This window comes from Patagioenas fasciata, chromosome 3 (genome assembly GCF_037038585.1).
Source record: "Patagioenas fasciata isolate bPatFas1 chromosome 3, bPatFas1.hap1, whole genome shotgun sequence".
Lineage (NCBI taxonomy): Eukaryota > Metazoa > Chordata > Aves > Columbiformes > Columbidae > Patagioenas > Patagioenas fasciata.
The window spans coordinates 48,293,842-48,315,363 of NC_092522.1; the positions used below are offsets into that span (position 1 = coordinate 48,293,842).

Consider the following 21,522-nt stretch of genomic DNA (forward strand, 5'->3'; position numbering starts at 1 on the left):
TTTTTGCCTTTTGCAAGAGATCTCTGAAAAAGAAATAACTTTCTGAATATTTTATTTAGTTCACAGTTTTATAATTGGCACTTGTCAGCGTACAAATTTTATTTCTGTTTTAAGATGCATGGAAGAAACACCCTGGCATGTGTGGCACTAATTATTCCGTTCCCTTTCAAGAAATGAGAGATTTCGAATTCAGTGTCTTCTGAAATGAGCTGTAGTTTTATACTGCATATTTATAAGCTTTGCAACTATTGTTAAAATCAAATCCAACATGACTGATGTAAAATATGTTAATGTTTATGGAAAATATCTTCTCGGTTTTCAGTTAAGGTTTGGAAAAGCCAGAATAATTTATTTTGTCTTATGGCTTTGATTAAGTAATGGTGTCCTTTAGTGAACTGTATTTTTGTGTGATAAAGAGAGATGAGAGGGGGAAAAAAAAGCACTGTGTTGATTTTATAAAGGATAAAAGAAATATGCTTTTATTGTAATTGATTTGTCCTTTTCCCCTTGTGCAATTATCCTCATAATACCTTGAGACTTGACTTTTACTAACATGCCTTTTATTTGAGGGATTTTTGCAACCATTTAATACGTTATTGTATGTATCTGCTGATATCAAACTGAAAAAAAATGTCCTGGAAGAAATGTACAAGCTTACAAGCTTTTAGTATTAACCCAGTTTTGTGTAAGACTTTTGTATTAGAAGAAAAGTTGACAATTATTCCTCAAAAAAAAGTAGTAAAAAAAAAAAAAAGGAATATTTTGCAGTCTTTCTTTAAACAGCTAGAAAATAGCACTTCTTTTCTCTCCAGTCAATACTTTTAAATCAACGTAAATACATTTAAATGAGCTTAATGAGTTTTATGAGATTTGAAAAAAAAAGTGCCTTGAATTCAAAAATGTTTTTCCCAAATCCCAGAATATAGTCATGCTATTCTTTAATTTACTTCAACTTCTTTAATTCCCATTCTTGAAACTGTTTTATCTATTATTTTTTTAAAGGACATAAATAATGTATTTGGGTTTGTATCTTTCATATAGTACAAGAAATAAGCGGGTATCTGCCACGCTTTTTTTACCTTTTGTCAAAATCTGAATATGCAGCTGTGAAGAGTTTTTATGTTGTTGAAAGTGTTTGGCCCCTGACTCTCTCTCTCTGGTCTGCAAAATCCTGTTCCATTTGATAAATTTGCCCCCTAAGACTCAAAGTTTTAACTTAACACTGAGAAGTCCGTGAGGTATAATTCATCCATGCAGGTAGAGTGCTCAGGCTGGGGAAAGAATGTAGTGAGCACGAGTGAATAATTTAATGTTTTTACCCCTTGGATCCCAGGTGTTCCTTCCAGAAAAAGGTTACTAGTTGTAATGTGCTGATGCTTATTGTCTCACCACTGGGAGATGGACTATAGCCACCAATATAGATAGCTTTTTGAAAGGCTACTGGACACTTTAGTTGCACTTGATTTGTTAAAGAAGACTGTCATTTATGTAGAGATAACAAACTTTTTGTATCCATTCTAAGAATATGGATGACTTCTCAGTGCAAGACATTTTGCAAAATTTTCCTTATAAATTTCTATAAAAGCACTGTAAAAAAAAAAAAAACAAACCTATATCAAATATGGTAGCAAAGTGTTTTCTAATCCAGACAATCTTAAAAGGATAAATTAGTATATTACTTCATTGCTATTTGAAATATGGAATTATAGAATAAATTGTATTGGAAGACATTTCTGGAGGTTAGCCAGTCTAATTCTCTGTTTAAAGCTACCTTCAAAGGTACATCCTGATAGGCTGCTCAGAACCAGTTCCTCTTTAGCTTTTGACCATCTAAAGATGGAGATTTCATAAACTCTCCTGGCAACCTGTTCCTGTGTTTGATTCCCCTCAGTGAGAGGCTACATCTTGTGTTGGTTGCCTCGGAGAAGGTCTCCCTTCTCTATAACCCTCCACCAGCTCCTGGGGTCCTGCAGTTATTTCCCCCTTCAAGCTGCTTCTCTCTAGGCTGTGCAACCCTATCTCCTTCAACCTCTCCTCATCTTCTATACGTTGCAGCCCCTACTTGTCTTGCCAGTTGTCTGCTGGCTTTGTCCCATTCTGTTTAAAACTGGACACTACTCCTTATGTGGCCTCACAAGTGCCAAATAGAGAGACGTAATGTCTTCTCCTGACCTGCTGGGATGGTTCTGCTGGCTGCTTGGTTCTGCCTGGGGATTCTGCTGACTGCTCTGCAGCCTGGTGCTCACCAGGGTCCCCAGTCCTTTTCCACAGAGCTGCTCCTGAGGCAGCTGGTCCCCAGCCTGTGCTGTTGGATGAATTTGGTCTGTGCCAGATGCAGGACTATGCTGGTCTCCGTAAGATGTTTTTTCAGTCCATGTTTTCAGATTGTCAAAGGGAGAGTTTGATTTGACATGTCAGGTTGAAAACTTCGGTGTGTTAGGAGTTGCTTCGCGGGCAGCTCAACCGCCCCATCCCAGCAGCAGCTGCCTCCAGGGGAAGCGGGGAGTGAGCAGTGAATACAGACACCCCGCTGCTATAGGACTCTGCCTGTGTGGATGGATTAATCTCCTTTGCCTGCTTTCGTAAAATACTGCAGGGTTTATGCATTTCAGTATCTGCCCTATGCACATATTTGTTAAAAGCATGGCAGTTATCCCCCTTCATCTGCTGCACCCAACTACAGCCCTAACCTCCAGTACGTGAACTGCTGTCCTTCAGCTTGGTCATGTACATGAACTTGTTGCAGATGCATTCCATTCTATCATTTGAATAATTAAAAAAATATTAAACAGTAACAGCTCTATCAACCTTCTATAAACCTTTTACTAACTGGGCACTAATTGGAATTCATAGTACTGATCACAGTCCTTTGAGGCCAGCTGGCCAGCCGAGTTTATGTCCACCTCATAATCTGAATGTCCAAACCGTGTCTTTTCATTTTAGCTACGCAGATACTGTGGGAGACTGTTTAAAAAGCATTGCTAAAGTGCAAGTAGGTGACATTCATGGCTCCTTCCTTGTCCACAAAGCCAGGCATCTCATTGTAGAAAGCAATTGAGTTGGTCATGCATGATTTGCATTTGATAAATCTATGCAGGCTGTTTCCAAGCATCTTTTTGTCCTTCATGTGCCTGGTAATGTCTTCCATGAGAATTTTTTCCTTAATCTCCCTGGGAACTAAGGGTTATGGTGACTAGTCTATAGCTTCCCAGACCCTCTTTCTTGCCCTTTTTAAAGGTGGGTGTCACCACTCGCTATGACCTTTCAGAGGTGATACACAGTGGCCTTACAGTGGCACTAGCTGGTTGCCTGAAGATGCATTCTGCTTGGTCCCATGGACCTGAATGTATCTAGTCTGCTCAAATGGTCTCTGACTTGATCTTGCTTTTGTAGTGCTTTACTCTCCCAGGCTGAGCCAGGTTGCTCAAGGATGAATTTAACTATTCATCAAGGACTGAAGAGTTACTAGGCTCAGTTTTCATTTGTTAAAAGTGAGTTGCTGCTTTGAATGTAAAGCTTTAAATAAGAATAAATGGTATGAAATTAAGGAACCTATGTAGCACCTTGTTTGAAGACTGTTGGTATTTGTTGAAAACTTTATGTAGATATGGTTTCTCCAAAGTAGTTTCTTACAGAATCAAGCAAAATGATTAATTTCATAGTACCAAAAAATGCAAAAAATATTATTTCATAGTAGCAGCAGGTGCAGTCAGTTGAATTATGTGCCATGAGTGATCATTCTGCTCATCAAAATTAACATTTTGTCATTTGTGTTTACTGTGCAGTTCAGAAGATCACAAGCCAGTGTATTTACAGATTTTATAGCTCAATTAAAAATAATACTTTTTTCTTGCTGCAGAAATTTTTAATGAGATTTCAACATTTTCTAGGAAACTCATACTTCATTATTCTCTTTTATCTTCATTCACTCTTGTGCAAAAGAGCATCAGAACTACTTTGGAATAGATGAGAATCTTGGACCTGTAGCAGTCAGCATCCGGAGGGAGAAGGTTGAAGATGCTAAGGAGAAAGAAGGATCTCAGTTCAACTATCGTATTGTTTTCAGGACAAGTGAGGTAAAGTTCTTTCAGTAGTTCTGCAAAGGAATGGAGAAGTTCCTGTAGAGCTTTGGATACTAGTTGTTTGTCTGTGGATATGTTGCTAAGTTTGAAAGTAAATCTGTTAATTGGAAAGGGAGGTTTCTTGTAGTGGTAGTACATGAAATTGCTCCTGCAACAGTTTTCCACTTCTGTACTGCGTAAGTTTTTTCTCATTTTGAACAGGCACCTCTAAGAAAGTAAGTTGGCTGAAAGTAACTGCAAGGGAACTGATAAGAACAAAGCTCAATAAAAGTTTGGATCAAGCTACTTGACGTTATGTTTCTAATGACAGAAATAAAAGATTAAGGAATGTAGGGAAAAATGTGAAAGCTAGTACTATGAGTTGCTTTATTTTTGTTTTGTTTCAAAATATTTTCTTAGAAGCTTTTTTGTGAGATATTTTTAAACACTTCTACGTACATGATTTGTGGAAGGAATATTAATATGTTGATAAATATAATGGTCTTATTTGAAAGAATAGCTCGCTTCTGATTGTTGTGGAAAGACACATCTCATAACTTATTTCAGGCATATTATTATCTCTTGCAAAACTAATTTCTTCTTTATCACAGCAGCTAGCTTTGATTTGTATGAAAATATGCAATGTTATTATTGTAGCAAGCAACTTTAAATTTTCATAATCTTTAGGACTATTGCTTTTTATTGTGATTAGGACATAGAGAAGTTTTAGCTAGACCTGATATCTCTGGGCTCGTGTGCTTTTAGAAACAGATACAGAAATATATATATATATGTGTATATATAAATAATTTCTTAGGCTAGGTTGTTCTTTTATTGCCAAAAAAGCAGTCTCTGTATGTGTATGTGGAGAGGTGATTCAGCTGACTCACTTCTAAGAAATTACTCACTTCTAAGAAGTTACTCTCTTTGCCAAAGCCAATGAAGATAAAGGAGCATGGTTTAAAAAATAGGTGGATGGGTTAAGTGAAGGTGCCATTAGCTGTGGCTTACCTCACCTGTTCAACCTCACATTCAACTACTATGTCTACTAGGGTAGTATGGCATTAAAATTATCCATTTTTAGTTTTACTGGTGTTTAAAATATTTTTTCCAAAAAAAGTAATAGTCTTAGGAATTAGAATAAGTTCATAAGATCATCGGTGAATTTCTTTCAACAAAAGATATGTTTGTCACTGAGACAATAAGAGCCTCTCTCCTCTGTAAAAGTTATTTAGTAATCTTTTCACAGATTAAAAAAATTAAAAATAGGGATCTTTTTCTTCCCAGTCTTTCTTCCCTGCTTTTGCTAAAACCTGAATCTGATATCTTTCAAAGCCGTTGTAGTATTAGAACTAAAAATGTTTTGTGCGTTTTACTTTTGCTGCAGCTTACTACACTTAGAGGAGCAATTTTAGAAGACGCTATACCGTCCACTGCTCGGCACGGCACAGCAAGAGGTCTGCCGCTCAAAGAGGTGCTGGAGTATGTGATACCAGAGCTGAGCATTCCGTGCCTGAGGCAGGCTTCCAGCTCACCCAAAGTACTTGAACAGCTGCTTAAACTAGATGAACAAGGGGTATGTAGCACGTAACTTTTCTTTAAAGAAGACTAGTCATTAAAAAAGTATCTTAAATACTTTGGAGGCAATTTTAATAAACATGGATCTGTAATGCAAACCGTTCACTTTCTTGGATTTGGAGATGCTTGCGTATTTTCATAGATAATATAAGGTTTGCTTTACTAAGCAAATTATTTTTAAAGTACATTGCTGCTTAGAAAAAAGAAATCACTGGTCTATGGAGAATCTCTTTAGATGAGTGAGAGAAAGATTATAACTAAAGTTTTAACATCGGTAAGAAGTGATTTTTCGCAATCTGTATTTTCACTTTAATGCGCACAAATGCTAAATGCAAATGAAAATACATCTAACATTTTATTAATGCTGTGCAGAGGTAAGGAGGCAAAAGGATATAACATTAGATTTCAACATCTAAAATTTTGGGTTGTTTTTTACAATAACATTTTTTATTAACTTGCAGTAGTCTTACTAGAATAGAGTACTTGGGAGTTGAAATTGTCATTGAGACTAATGAATTAACTGCATGGCAATGAAATATTAATATTGCTTACATTTGGAGGAAAATTGGTGAGGTGTATTGGGTTCTATACAGTAAATCTGCTTCATTCAAAGCTAGTGATTAAATTTATAGCTTCTGAATATTTCGTGAAGGACAAGCTTGTGATGGCTTTTAAATAAATTTTTAAACCCATGTTTTGAAAAATACTCATTTAAAGTGCAGATTCTAGGCAAAAATCTGTATCTCTCTGTTCAAGTTGAATCAGCTACTGAATTCAGCTGATTATGATGGTGGTGTAATTAATTTTTAATGTTCATTCAGTTTTGAATGTAGTGATTGTGTCTAACATTGGTGGTGTCTGCCAGAATTCTGTCTTGTGGCTATAAAAATAGTTCAAAACAGAGTAAATGTAGATAGGGGAAGAAAATTGCTTTTTTGGGTGGGATGTTAAGCTAGTTTTGTATGTATATTTTGCTACTTTTGTTCGCTGTAGTCATTGGGGAGGACTTTTAATTGAAAATTCATTTTGCAAAATGTCCTCTTTTTTTTCCTTCTGTGTTTGTCAGTTTTTCTGGTAAAACAAAGGGAAATCAGAAGCAGCAAGTTCTGAATCTAGGAATTCCTGCTGTACTGTTGCTCTTTCCTCTTTGAGCTCCAGAGTGAGCTGGGTTAATCTAGTAAATAATTTTCACTGCTTAGAGGGGCAGTATGTTCAAGGCAGTCTAGAGTACTTCTTTATTTGACTTGACCTAAATATTTCCCGAACTCACTGTATTTTGCAGAAATTGGAAATGAAGATTGTCCATTTAACTGACCAAAATAATTCTTTCATCATCAACTACTAATTTTGAGAAACAGCATACATAGCACTTCTTTTTGTTTTGGGTCATCAATTCTGAAAATTCAGTCCTGTTGTGAAATGGCCTGTCACCAGGCAAAATGTAATATTAATGTGTGTTTTGTGGTGCTTATTATGAGATAATTACTTTGAACATAAACAGAAAGCTCTGCATAGAACTGGCATGAGATCCATTTATGCTGTTAATCCTCTTATATACTTGGTGCTTTCAGTTTATTAATCAAGCAAATATAAGAAGAGTTATGCTTGGAACTGAAGGTGATGGCTGGCTGAAGTGTCATGAATTTAAAAATATGAATCTTGATCTAGAGGATTAATACTGTCACCAGGATAAATATTCATTTTGTATAATGGTGTATTGAATGTTTGCATAGTTCCTTAGGAGACTGAAGACTAGTGTTTTGATTTCATTTTCTACCTGTTTCATAGTATTCAGTAAAATGTAATATGGATTATGGAGGAAACATGTGGGTAAAACTTTGTCTCTAAAATGACAGTAGAAAGTTGATGCAAATTGGATGGTTGACCTAATTTGAGTATATAAATAAAGAGTCTGCGTTTTTCCCAGTTTATTCTGATATATGATAGTCAGCATTAGATTTGGCTATAAAATTACATAAAAGTCAACTATCTGTAAGCTGGACAGGATTTCGTTTGGGTTTTTTGTTTGGGTTTTTTGTTGTTGTTTTCCTTTTTTACCTCTCTAATTCCGCAGTAGTTCCTCCTCCCCATTTCTTCTCATGGTTGCTTATTATGCTTTTTGGCTCCCGTCACATTCCTCTGGGAATATTCGCTTCTCTGTAGGCCAAAGGCTGAAGTTTACAAAAAGCCCCCCAAAATTAGGACCTTTGGTAGCAGTAATATTTAGTGGCTGTTGAGTGTCTAATCTTTTCAAGTTCCTTGCGAGAAAAACTCCAAAATCCTCACATGATGAAAGTCGACGAGTTGTTGTTACATGATAAAGAATCTATACTGCTCAAGACAAGATGGCAAGGTTCAGTATGAGTGATTTTGACTAGAACAAGGTCATTTTGAGTCAGGAAGGACTTCTTTGCAACTTTAATACATATCGTATACCCAAGTAGCTGAAAGGGTTTAGAAATTAATTTATGATGTCACATTACTAAGTTTTTCTCAATATCAAATTAAATATAAAATTTCTAATTTGGAAATTATGAAATCAGAACCATGTCTGCAGTTTTTTACTTAAAAAGACTTGAATAAGCAGACAGTGTCATTTCAAAACCAGGAGACTTTATCAGGTTCAAATATTCTGATAGTTTTTCCTAAGAAGATCCTGCCAAAGCTTGTTTGACATTCCGAAGGTATCTCGATTTCTACTTCTGTTCGGTGCTTGTGATCTTGTCATGAGAGTTCTTTTGCTTAATTCTTCTAATTTCACAGTCATGAGGGCTCCAAGCAGAGGGGTAGGCGATTCAGATTTCTGCAGTGACCTTGTAGCTGCTGCCTTGTTTAGCAATAATGGTACTGGTAGAATCAAATTTGTATGTAAGTGCCTGGAGTTTATGGTACTTGTCCATGAAGTGAAAACCCTGGATTAATTCCTTCCTTGAACTCCTAGGACAATGTTTAAACCACAAGATGGTACATTGTTTTGGAAGATACGTCACTTCTGTTTGGAATTCTATTGATATTCTTGAACAAATTCAGGAATGACTGGTCTCCTCAGAAAGAATGACAAAGTGTAATTGCATATTTTGAGATTGAATATGTTGCCCAGCTGCTTCTTTACTGCTGTTTGTTTGCACCTATTGTTAGTGACTCAGCATTTGAGTTCTCCACTTCTCAGCTCTAGTGTGAAGTCAAGGAAATTAACTTAAATTCCATGTGGTTTAAGTTAAGCTATTTGACACAGAGTTGGGGTAGAAGTGGCACTGTGGTCACAATCATTTTAAGTCTCTGCTGGGAAATGTCAAGTAAGAGCACTGCTGCCTGTAGTCTAATGCTTATATGAACAGTTCTCTTCCAGTTTCCTCCATTACATTCATGCTAGCTTTCCACTGAATAAAATAGTCACCAGTGAGAGATCTGGAGCCTTTGGTTAAATACCCAACTCTCTCCAGGCAGTGCTTCAAAATGGGCATCAAACAAGGAAGCGCTCTGGATGGATGACAGCATCTAGTGCCAGTCAAAACGAAATGACAAGAGCAAGCTGGTATCTTCACCCTGCCCTTCTCTGGAGTTCTGTGGTCTGACTTGGGCCGCTCCTACAGTGCATCCGTAACTCAGAATCTCCTTTATTTCAGGTGGCCACCCCTCCCATCCTACACCAAACTTTGGCACAGCTCCTACTTCTTCTGTGTTCTATGCTGCCCAGGCGAAACCTTATTGTGGCACCATTCATTCCTGTCCTTACTGAGCCTGTTCTTCGTTCATGACTGGTGCCTGGTCAATGGCTTCCTGCCAGACTGTTCCACAAGGGTTCACCCCAGTATAAAACAAGTTATCAAAGGAAAAAGATGGATTTACATCCTGGGCTCACCAGAGGGGTGGGAGGGCGGCCACCTTACATTACTCTTATTCCTGCTGAGCTGCAGGTTTTCTACACCAAGAAACCAAATTCTGTAGTGTGCATTGCCCTGAATATAGATCTGCTGAAATCACAGAGTTAGGCCTGTTTATACTAGTTAAAATGAGAAGAAATTGCCCTACTGATAGGCTTAACTTCGTAGTAAAAAATGAACTTGGACCCAATTGATGTTTAAAGTGTTTTGCTATTGACTTCAATAGTCTGGCATTTCCCTGTTACTTCATTTTAATGCATTTGTCTTATGGTCATGAGATTCTTAGTGTCAATGATTCTGTCTATGGCCTTAAAAATTCTTCATTAACTTGACTGTGCTGGGGATTTTTTGTATGTTAGTTGTGTATGAAGGTAAATAGTTAAACCAAGAATGCTGTCAAGTTAAATCTTGAATTTAATGGAAGACAAAGAAAGAATACTAGCTTAGAAAAGCAGTAGCATCATGAAAGCACTAGGTTAGTAAAAGCACAGTGAAAGCTTTTATTTCTTCAGGGGAAATGATGATTTGGATAGTGGGCTTTTTGTGTGTGTGTTTTTTGTTGTTGTTTGGTTGGTGGTTTTGTTTTTTAATTGAGTGTTGGCAACTGCTTTATATACAACTCTCCACTTAAAATGGAGAAGCACAGCATTTATTGTAGAGGGAAGGTTAAGGATTATTTGAAGTCTGGAATGATATTTTTGACACTTTCTTCTTTCATGTGTATATGTTTTCTTGACCTTTTAGCAATCTCATCTTGTAGCTTTTCATCAAAATTGCTGTGGTAAAACATTGGTGCAGTAACATGTCTAGGTATTTGGGTTTTACAATATGCTTAACACAGCAGACTGTTATGTATTTCTAAGGTGACGCAAGACTGTTCTTGTCACCTTTGCTCTAACAGGAATATACAGTCCTTGCATAACATGCATTTTAGACACTAATCCTGAAGTTTGATTAAGAGAATTCTGTACAGCTGCAGAGTTGATTCAAGTTGTGAATATGGATAAATGTCCTACGGGAATCTGGTGTGACTGATGGTCTCTGTCAGTTTGTGAAACTCTAAAAGTTGTCAGGTAAGAACAATAGGACTAATCCGTTCACATGGAGGTTTCCCGTTTGCCATCTTAAGTATGTATAAAAGGCAAGTAAACAAGACAATGCTCTTCTCAAGAAGTAACCATCTCTCTTACACTTCACTTTTTATAGTTTTTATACTTCTTTTTTAAACAAGGTAATCTATCTCTTTTTAATGTTCTAGAATTGAGATCTTAGTTTGTTTAAGAAAATTATTCAACTGCAATCTTATTTCTAGCTTGAAGTATACTTTTGAAAACGGGGAATAATTTTTAACAATGGACGATTTTATGCAGAGGGCAAAAGGTTACATACAACAGAAATTACTGTTCTGAGGGTCTGTTTTAACTGAACTGCACTGAACTTTAAAGGGTAGAAATAAGAGATGATAAGCTCTTCTTGTTTTGAATCTGAGAGAAGACAGTTATACAAAAATTGCCAGTTGAAGTTGTCATGCTGTAACATGCTTTTATAAATAACTGACTAAGTTAAAAGTCTGAATGTCTTCATGTGCTGCTTTTATCTATCTGTGTTTGGATAGTGACAATGCAGTTTTCTTTCCAGTTGGTTGTTTTGTGGGGTTCAGTTTTGTTTGTTTTTCTGTGGTGACTTAATTTCCCAAATCAGAACATGTATTTTTTTCACTTTCAGGTAACTTCTGCCAGGGATTTATAACAATGTTAATATTTTAATAGTTGATATTTGTTCTAGTGATGACTTTTCTCCTGTAATTTTTCCTTCTTTTTTTTTTTCTTTTTTTTTTTTTTATTTCAGCTGAGTTTTCAACACAAGATTGGTATCCTTTACTGCAAAGCAGGCCAAAGCACAGAGGAAGAAATGTATAACAATGAGATGGCAGGACCAGCTTTTGAAGAGTTCCTTGATCTTCTGGGCCAGAGAGTACGGCTAAAAGGATTTAGTAAATACAGGGCTCAGCTAGATAATAAAAGTAAGTTATGTTTCTGATGTATGGTAGAAATATCCAGTTGATCTTTTGCAAGTCCTATTCTGTCGTTTCAGGCTCTTGACTTTGGGTTTTGATTAGTAATATTATATGATAAATGAGGAAGATGAAGCATATGATAAGAGAGTCTATCACACCTTGTCTGAAAGGTTATTTGCATTAGTATAACTGAAAATCAAAGCAACTTATTTCATTTGTTTGCACTTAGTTAAAATCATACTATGTGAGTGTTATTTTTTATATATTTCAGAATTTCCCAGCTACCTGGGTAGTCTTATCCTTAAAAAGGCAAAAGAAAAGATATATATTTCAAATATGGAGTCATGATGAGGACCATTTTCATTTTCAACTGAACTTTTGTGCTTATTTCTTATCAACATATATGTTGTTGTGTATATTTTCAGAAGCAATCAAGTTTTCTAGTTTCTCACACATAGACAATAAGCATGCTATCATCTGGCAACTGATACATTTTAATCTACCAAACCACTTTGTTATTACTGCCGTTTCCTTAGGTCTTTCAGTTTCTGTAAGTGCAATAGTATAACAATTTAATTATACAAATTTGATGAGTTTGGTAGCAAAAAGAGGAGCTGAAGTATTGCTGTTAAAAAAGTCAGTATGTTAACACACTAGGCCAGTGAAAAACAGTACAGGTATACTTAAACGTAACTCATTCTTAGTTTAATGCAGTTTTCACAAGATTTTGAACAACTGATCACTGTGAGTGCTGATCTAAGGATATCTAGGTGTTCATCTGCTTGATTTTAACATACTATTTTAATAGATATAAAGACTCTAGGCATAAGAGATGTTTTTACGATGAGGATGGTGAAGGACTGGCCCAGGTTTCCCAGAGAGGTGGTAGATGCCCCATCCCTGGAGACATTCAAGGCCAGGCTGGATGGAGCTCTGAGCAACCTGATCTAGTTGAACGTGTCCCTGCTCATTGCAGGGGGTTGGACTAGGTAGCCTTTGAAGGTCCCTTCCAGTACAAACCTTTCTGAGCTGTGATATGATTTGTATCCTTATTTTTGCTGTAGCTTGCCTATTACATCCTGAAAATAGATATATATGTACATATTGGATGTTGCCTCTGTGTAACAGAAGAGGGATATTTTTTTTGAAACTATTAAATCCTGCTACTTCTGTGTATATGCTACTTACTCTTCTAATCAAATGATAACTTCCTTGAACTGTTACAGATAAGCTACCAAGAAGGAAGCTTAGAAAGATGTACTTAAAGGAAATTAATAGAATGTCTTATTTTTTTTTGCAAGGGATATTTTTGTCTTTCAGATAATCACAGAGATCTAAGAATTGCTAAGTCCTATTTGGCAGGAAGTCTTCCTCCTGCCACTTATCCGCCTGATCTAACCTGGTTCTTAGCAATCTTTTGCATGTTTTTCTACTTCAACATCAGTCTTCATTTAACTGGAATACACCTGGATTTTTTTTTTTTTTTAAAGTAGTACGTTTGAACACTGATAAGTGTCATAGTCATAAAAGTATTTCTTTTATGTTGTCAAACTGCTAGTGACCTTGATGGACTGTCATCACTTGTACAACATTAGAAGAGAGACTTAATGATTAGCATTAGAAATTTTTGGAAATGTCTGGTGTGTGTGCATTGTAGTTGGTGCCCAGTACAGATAAACGGCCCATACGCCCATCTACAATGGCAAAAAACAGATATGCAAAGCTGGTGATAAAACCTTATGATTTCGCAGTGAAGGGAGACTGGCTTTGCAACTCACCAAGTCTTTCACATTCTCCATCTCCAATAGTGGTCAGGAAGGGTGAAAAAAGTGAGCTGAATCCTATGACAGATTCTAATTTATTACTTACAAGATGGGAAAGCTGCAATTCCATAGCCGTGTCAACCTGCATAAGCACCACATTCTTTTTTATTAGTATTATTGCCTCTTTGCCTAAATCCATGCTCGTTTAATAATTCAGGCTTGATAGAGGCTATTGAATCCTATTTCAGTACAGAATAATAACTAATTTTTCAAATTAATGTGTAGAAATATTCATTAACACACTATGGTTGTCAGACTAAATAGGGATGAAAAAGTCAAAGGAATAAGGGGTGTTTTGGTTTTGCTTTTTTTTTCCCCAATCAGAGCATTACCAAATATTACCTATTAATTTTTTCATATGAAAAACATGTGCAGATCTGTCAGCATATTCAGTTTCTGTATTTGCTGTGGTTCAGTATGAATGTACATGGCTGATTCGTATTGTATACATATCATTTAGTAACACAATTTTAATGTTTTGCTAATGCTGTATGCCATTAATGATATCAGCCTGTCATATGTTCTCATAGTTTGCAGCAAACAATGGAATTAGGAGAGTTCACACAGAAATATTAGTAGTCTTCAGTTTTATATGTAAAATACTGACTTAATTATAATATTTTTTGTTATACTTGTTTTTTTAATGTAATGGCACAACAAGTATTACTACATGTCATTTATATTTGGATAATACATTAATCCGACTGGCAGCAGGTTCAATATAGTGTAAAAATTTCATATCTGCTAGCTACGTTTTTGGTAGGAATAATGTTCCAGTAATATTTCTTTCTTAGTTTTTGTAGGGCTCACATTTATTAAATTTTTCTGTTCTCAAATGTTTGCTTAGTTGTGGTGTTTTTCTTTAAGTTAAAAATTTGGTCTATTTAATATTTTGATAGGAAATTAATGGGTCCATTTCTCATGGTAATGTGTAGAATGTTGCAGTGGGTTGTAAGCCCCCACCCACTTGCTTGCTTATGCCCCCAGCAGAATGGGGGAGAAAATCAGAAGGGCATGAGTTCAGATTAAGACAGTTCAATAAGTAAAAGAAAGGAAACACCTTTACCCCCCAAAAAAAACCCTAAACACCAAGAAAAAACCACACCACAACAACGACCAACCAACAAAAAGCCCTCACAATAACAAGTGCTGCAAAGAAAACCACTTGCCAGCTCCCATCAGCAGATGGGTGCACAGCCAGTCTCTGAGGAACAGCTACCATGGAAAAACTGCCCCCACTCCAGTTTTACACAGAGCATGACATTACATGGTATGGAATATGTCTTGGGTCAATTCAAGATCTCACCTGCGTCCCTCCCAAGCTCTTGTCCCTCCCCATCGTACTTCACAGGGTGGGATGACAGAAAGCATGAGAAACAGAGAAAGCACTCATGCTGTGCTATCTTGTGAGTCAGAATGGCATGACATTAAAGCACACTAAAGCAGGGCAGAAAAGAGGGTGTAGTTAATATATTCCACATGTTGTTCACATTCGCAAGATCAAGAAATAAGAATAATAGAGGAAACGTTACCAATTTGACACTGTATAATTTGTCTAGTACATGTTTTAAAGCATATCTATTGATTAGAAATGAAGAATTAATATATTGGAACATTAATATTCTCATTTGTAGTGTTCAGACCTTAGTTATGGATTTGGATTATTGACAAATTGTATTATGTTTGCATTTAACTTCCTTATACCTGTAGAGAGAGAAATGAAGGTGACAGAAATTGAGGAAACTTTGCAATTTTATCTACAGAGGAATAGTGCTGTTTTACTTCCATTTGATAAAAGGGCTTTTCTGCGAAAAAGCAGAAACTTTCATAACTGAAAGTTTTGCCAATTTTTCTCAAACTTTGTGAAATAGAATTAATGTTTAGAAAAGTGCAAAAAATGTCAACCCAGATATTATTTTTTAACTAAAATTGTCAGCAGAGTAATGTTTGTAGTAACAATTGTTATGTAAATTTAATTAATGGCCTTTATTAGGTGTTCAGTAAAGCATCTATTGAGTTAGAAGTTTTCAGCTTGCTTAATAGAAGGGACTAAATTTCAGAAGAAGAACTTGCTAGCTCATTCCTGAAGTCAAGTTGCTAAATCAGAAGTATTCAGCTAGGTAAGGTGTTGTATTAGGAAAGCATTGATCTAAGGGTAAATGATCAGTCTTTCTGTAATAAGTAGTTAAAGGGACTGTTTTGTGTAGTATGTGTTCAAGATAATTTGACTTTATTTAATATCTGCTTGCAAAAGGAGTTTGGGAGTAGGTTTGCAGAGATCAGTGTAGGTTAGGCAGATACTTGTATTTCCCAGTGTGACTGATTTTCTCCTTCTATCTCTTCAAAATAAAATGCCATGGAAAGGTTGTAAAGTAATTATATTTTCAACAAATATTTTAAAATAAAGGAGTGCAATAATGTTTGGGGTTTGTAGCATCATTTAAGAAAGAAACTTCAGTGGAAATTATGCTCTGAATTTCTTATGTAACTGCAATTTATATTACATCAATATTAATAAATGAAGATAATTTTATTACTGTACAAATGTAACTGATGAAGCCATTTGTAATGTTAATGTATTCAGAATGATACACACACGTAAATATTTTCAAATTTAGGGCAGCAGATACAGTATAGTCACTGGATTTTACAATTAAGTATATGTTTATGTACTTCTAACTGGAGAACTAACATGGCAAATCAGTTTCTTTCTGGAATAATGTTACTATTTAAAACAAAACAAAATGGCCAAACCTTGAATATTGTGTGGAAGAGAGTGCTGGAAAGTGTTTATTGGTGTAGATAATATAAAATCATAGAAAAAAGAGTGAACATGGGAAAGGATAAGAAAATTTGATGGTTATCTTGACTCAGCAGGGTGTTCCCCACCTCCTGCTTTAAAGTTCTTTGTACTTAAGTCATCCACACATATTAAAGAGGGTGAATAAAAAGATGTAATTTATTAGTATGGAGTAGTCATCTAATTTGCTGTAAACATTCTGAAATGTTGACTCTCTGAAAGAAGGAAATATTGTCATATCATGAAATGTATTTTAATAATTAAAAAAAAAAATTAAAATACCAATAAAATGTTGACATTATATTACAGTGTATTATGTACATGTTTTATGTTTTTTAAATGTCTGATCGGCAGTATGTGTTTTAATGTCAGATTTGAAGTAGCATTATCAGTTTATTTTTGGTAAAGTACGGGATTAGTAAATTGTCCTTATTGACGTATCAAATAATGAAAACCTATCATATAAAACTATTCAAGGAGCTAAGTGCGTGTTCTTTTTTTTTTTTGAAATGGCAATATATGAGAAATTAAATCATTTAGGCCTCATAGACAGCAAACTCTTTGGGCAATTTCTTGCAACACCTTTCTATGTCATAATATGAAACTAAGGAGTAGATCTTTAGCTGATGCAAACTGTTTTTGTTCTATTGAAAAAAGTTTTGAATTGCATTAGTAGATTTAAGTCATAGCCTAAAAAGAGTAGCGTCCTAAAAATTAGTATTAATGTTTTATTTTACTGACCTTCTTGTCATTAAATCCATTTTCAGCTGATTCAACAGGAACTCATTCCCTTTATACTACCTATAAAGATTATGAGTTGATGTTTCATGTATCAACAATGCTTCCATACATGCCCAGTAACAGGCAACAGGTATGGTTTTTAACTTTTCATTGTAATTTTACATTATAAATGTTCGACATGGAGGGTTTTTTAAAAAGTAATGCTGATTTTAAACAGAGTTGTTTTGTATGAAGACTCAATTTTATGGGGTTTTTTGTTTGTTTGGGGTTTTTTAAAGTTGTTTTTTTAAGTTGTTTTGTTTTAATATTGTAAGGCATTGGAAATCTCAAAGGATTTTTGTATTATGTAATTCAGGAACTCATCTCTCTCATTTCATGATATCATTATATTAAAAGGCAATGTTGCCTGTGGTGGATGAGTTATTTTTCAGTTTGGACTGGATTTACATCTTATGTATATCTTAAACACTGAATGGAATGAAGCATGAAAACAGTCTTATGGTTAAAATATGCATGTGGTAAGATTTTAAAAACTATTCCAGTTAATGCTTGTATTACACATCTTGAAATGTTTATTAATGTGTCAGCTTAGTAATGAATGTTTAACTGTATCTTTCAAGGTGTCTGTTTGTGAGGACAGAAAACTACAATGTATTTTATTTCTGGAGCATTCTCCTTACTCATATAATAATTTAGAATATCTTTAAAGCATTAAGGATGGCTAAAAACCAGCACAGCATCCAAAGTGTGCAGTGCACCAGTAAGGTTGCTCTGTCTTGCCTGTCTTGGATATTTCTTGCAACTGAATTTAAAAGTACAAGCACATTTGGTATAATATATCAACATTCACACTCAGTAAACAAAAAAGGCAGTAGAATTGCTTATAGGTCAGACTGACGCTAGTTCGTAACGTTCTGTGCAACTACTCTGCAGTTCTCTAGGTCTGCAGAAATAAGTGTTGGATTTATTTGGTTAGTTTAAGAATATTCTCTCATTGCCATGCGAGATATAAAGATTTCAGTTATTTTGGAGGGACTTAATGAAATAAAGATGTTATCTCTCTTTTTAAGCAGCACACAAAAGATGGTTACTGATTGTTGAACCGTGAGTTGTGTCTTTCATATCTACCGTATCAATAGGTCTTGTGGAAGAAAAGGAGATGTGTCAAGGCAGAGAGAAAAAGATAAAAGAAAATCATTAAAATTCTTGAGAAACGATAAATGAAAATTAAAATAGAAGAAAGTATTTAATGCATTTATGTATTTTAAATAGTTGATGCCTAATGTTCTGAACTGTTTGAAGAACTCTTTCAAATGAACAGTTAAAACAACTGCAAATTGTACTCCACTGAACATAGGATTTAGATGTGGTTTAAATAAACTAAATTAGGTATCCAAAGACAGAAACTCTTCCCTACATGAATAATACGAATGTTTAGATGACTTGCATCTTCAAGTGTGTGGCTTTCAGAAGACAGAATGCTCAGCTATATTGCACACTCAACTGTTCCAATAGTGAGTAATCAAGGTGTGGGATCATCGTCACTGATTTGAGATTGCTCCACTTCTCTAAACTTTCACTTACACCTTATTACTATACAGGATTAATTTAGTAAACACACTAGGAGTTGTTCTGTCTGTAATCAGTCATAACAAACTTTCACTGGAAAGCAAATGTGAATAGGGAAAACTGTACACTATTGAGAAGATATAATACACTGAATGAGCTTGCCTTAAAAGGACAAAATGAATATTTTCATAGCTAGTCACAGGCACTGACAGTAAATATGGCCTTACTTGGAATTTGTTACTTTTGTTGTTGTCTTTCATGACTTGTTCGTGAGAACAGGATATCCTCTTGCCATGATCCACTAATTTTCATAATTGTTTGCTGTTTGTCAGCTTCACTGCTGTGTTGCTCAGCTGCCCCATGTTACTGTCCTTCACTTCTTCCTGTGCCTTCCTTTCATTCTTATCATTTCCTTATGTGTCTTTCTTTGTAGTGAGGTGTTGATACCTGTGTATAGCAAAATCTTCTGACTTGAACTCCATGGTTTTCCCCAGCAACAAGCACTCCTTTCCCACAGTGTTTTAGTAAGCTGTCATCATTGTCACTTTAACAGGTTCACTATTTAGTAGAAGCACCGTGTTGTTATTCATGGCTTTCTTGGGATCAAAATAATGTGGAAGTTTTCCAAGTTCAAGTAGTATGCTTAGTTGAAGACCCACCACATTATTTTTTTTTTAGGTGCTGGGATCTAGCAGTATTTGCAAATCATGGACGCTGTCTTAATGAGATGTGACAAGTGCACCCAAATGACCAGAATTTAGCCAGCCTTAATGTGCAAAAGGGATTTATAACCCTTGTTTAATTTTCTATTACTGTTCGGTTCCAAAAACACACATACTGAAGTGTGAATGTATCAACAGTGGTATTTCTCACAAGCTAGGATAAAATTCTATTAGGTCTTTTTTCTTGAAACATTTTAGATGCTGAAGACCACAGATGCGGTTGCATCAGTTGTGCTAAAGACAGAGAGAGACTTACAGGTGCTGTGGAATATGAATGTTTCTTCTCTCTTCAGGGTTTGGCTCACTTAACTCTATGTACCCAAGTAAGGGGAAGTTAGGGACCATGGTAATTTTCCTTTTAGGTTCTGTTAGAAATGAAGACCCCCATTCAAGAAGTTTTTTTTGCTAGCATATGGTGTATGTACTGGCAATGTGGTTATTGCATCCTATCCCTATGTCTCTTGTTTGGTAATGACCGGGCAAGGTACTGAGTCACTCTTCATCATCTGGGACCACAGTCTTCAATGAGCAAGCACTGAGCGTTGCTTGTGTTCCAAATACCTGTGAGCCAAAAATAGGCCACACCAGAATTGTTTGTTGCTTCTTCCAGGACATAACTACGCCCTGCTCGGTCCCTGATCAGGACATCCCTCTAGTTTTAGAGCCAGCAGGAGATCCAAAGAGCAAGGTAATTTTCACTTTGACTGAAACATAGGCTGGGAACTTTCAAGTCAGCTGCTCCTTCCCTAGGACAGAAAAGACTACCAGCCCTGGTGTGGCCAGTATCTTTACCTTTACTGGCCTTCAAATCATGGTTCAAGGCTTTCCCCTTCAAACTGTACCTTTGTGATGCCCCTTTCCAGATCATTCCTTTGCAAGTTTCCCGTTTGCACATTTACAGTCTGCTTGTGTACACATGGTCAGACCTGATTAATCCAAACCAATTCAAATAGTCAGCTTTCACTTGGTTTAATGGAAACTTGAAACAGATATGCAATAATGAAATAAACTTGAATTTAAGCTACTGTCAAAATAGTTGATATAACAAGATGTGGTTATGCCGAACTCCCTTTAACATGATCTGATGAAATATCTCTTGCTGTTTCTGTTTTTTGTACTGGTTAAGAACACTAATTGAAAATAAAGCTTTTGAAATGGCTTGTTTTAGAAATGTACTAAAATACATTTGAAGATTTTTCTCATTTGTCTCAACATATCATCATTTAATTGAAGAATATATTCCACTGCTATTTCAACAAGAATCCCTTGTTGTTTCGCAGTTTGACTATACAATTAAAATTCCACAGAAGTGGGTAGATTTTTATGGCTGGGCATAACCTGTTAATATGCTAAGTTTTAAGCCAGTACTTTTCTTCAGAGATGCATATCTGAACATAAAGAATTAAGCAGTTAAAATATCAAAATTAATATAGTAACTTGTTTGGTATGAATAATTTTAATCAAATCAATTCTGCTTTTCTAACATATTTTCCTTAGTGGACTCCCCTTTGCATGTCTTGTATTATTACATAAAACTTAACTGATTTCCTTTTGTCTGCTTATTGTACTTGATTGGGTTCATTTTCAAATTCTACCATGCCAATTTAGACTGATACTAGAACAATCTCAGCGTGTTTGTCTCCTTACTCTAAGTAATCCGCTGTAATCTGTGCACCCTGTTGAGAGTTCTTGTGTTCTGCATTGGCATGAGACTCTTCGGAGTATGTTAGAAAGGCAGATTAAAAAACTAAAAACAACCAAACAAAAACCAACCAAACAAAAAAACCCATCCAGGACCCCAAACCTGAGCAGACCTCAAAATGGGAGAGGAAGGGGAAACTGAGAACCTGAAAAAAAACTAGGACAGAAAAGTTGGGAGGAAAATCTAGGTTTTAGTATGGAAACTAGGAAAGGGTTTCTTATAAATCTTTTTGCTTAGTTCCAGTTTCCTTCACTTCCTTTTTCATTTTCAGTATGCTATCCTTATCTCACATTTCCCAGGGAAGTATGTGATCCCTCCTTCTTGTCTGTTCAACACTTTATTCTTTTCCTGTTCCTTTATCCTATCCAGAGCACTTCTTTCCATCTTCCAGATCGCTCCACCTTACTTCTCTCCCCTTTCCAAGTTCTTTGCATTGTGATACTCTGTGCACAGCCCCGACTGTGCTTTGCCTTTGCATTGTGTTGAAGTTCAGTGACCACTTATGCATGACAGTTATTTATGATGGTATTACACTGATTTTATTTTAAAATGTTGAAGAAGTCACTAAGATCTCTGCAAGCTTGGTAAGGTTCTTAAAAATGATGACCTGACTTTCTATTTCCTG

At 35.7% G+C, this 21,522-nt stretch overlaps 1 protein-coding gene across 6 annotated transcripts in view; it reads left to right on the forward strand.

Annotated features, from left to right (window-relative positions):
- Positions 1 to 21,522, forward strand: part of SIPA1L2 (signal induced proliferation associated 1 like 2) — a 140,525-nt gene that overhangs the window by 60,407 nt on the left and 58,596 nt on the right. For 4 of the 6 annotated variants that reach the window (XM_071806301.1, XM_071806302.1, XM_071806303.1 and 1 more), the window contains 5 exons: positions 3,943 to 4,076; positions 5,449 to 5,637; positions 11,372 to 11,546; positions 16,931 to 17,034; positions 19,806 to 19,883. In XM_071806301.1, coding sequence (XP_071662402.1) covers positions 3,943 to 4,076; positions 5,449 to 5,637; positions 11,372 to 11,546; positions 16,931 to 17,034; positions 19,806 to 19,883 — 680 coding nt within the window. The remainder of the gene's footprint in view (positions 1 to 3,942; positions 4,077 to 5,448; positions 5,638 to 11,371; positions 11,547 to 16,930; positions 17,035 to 19,805; positions 19,884 to 21,522) is intronic. The other 2 variants (XM_065833217.2, XM_065833219.2) reach the window with 1 other exon arrangement.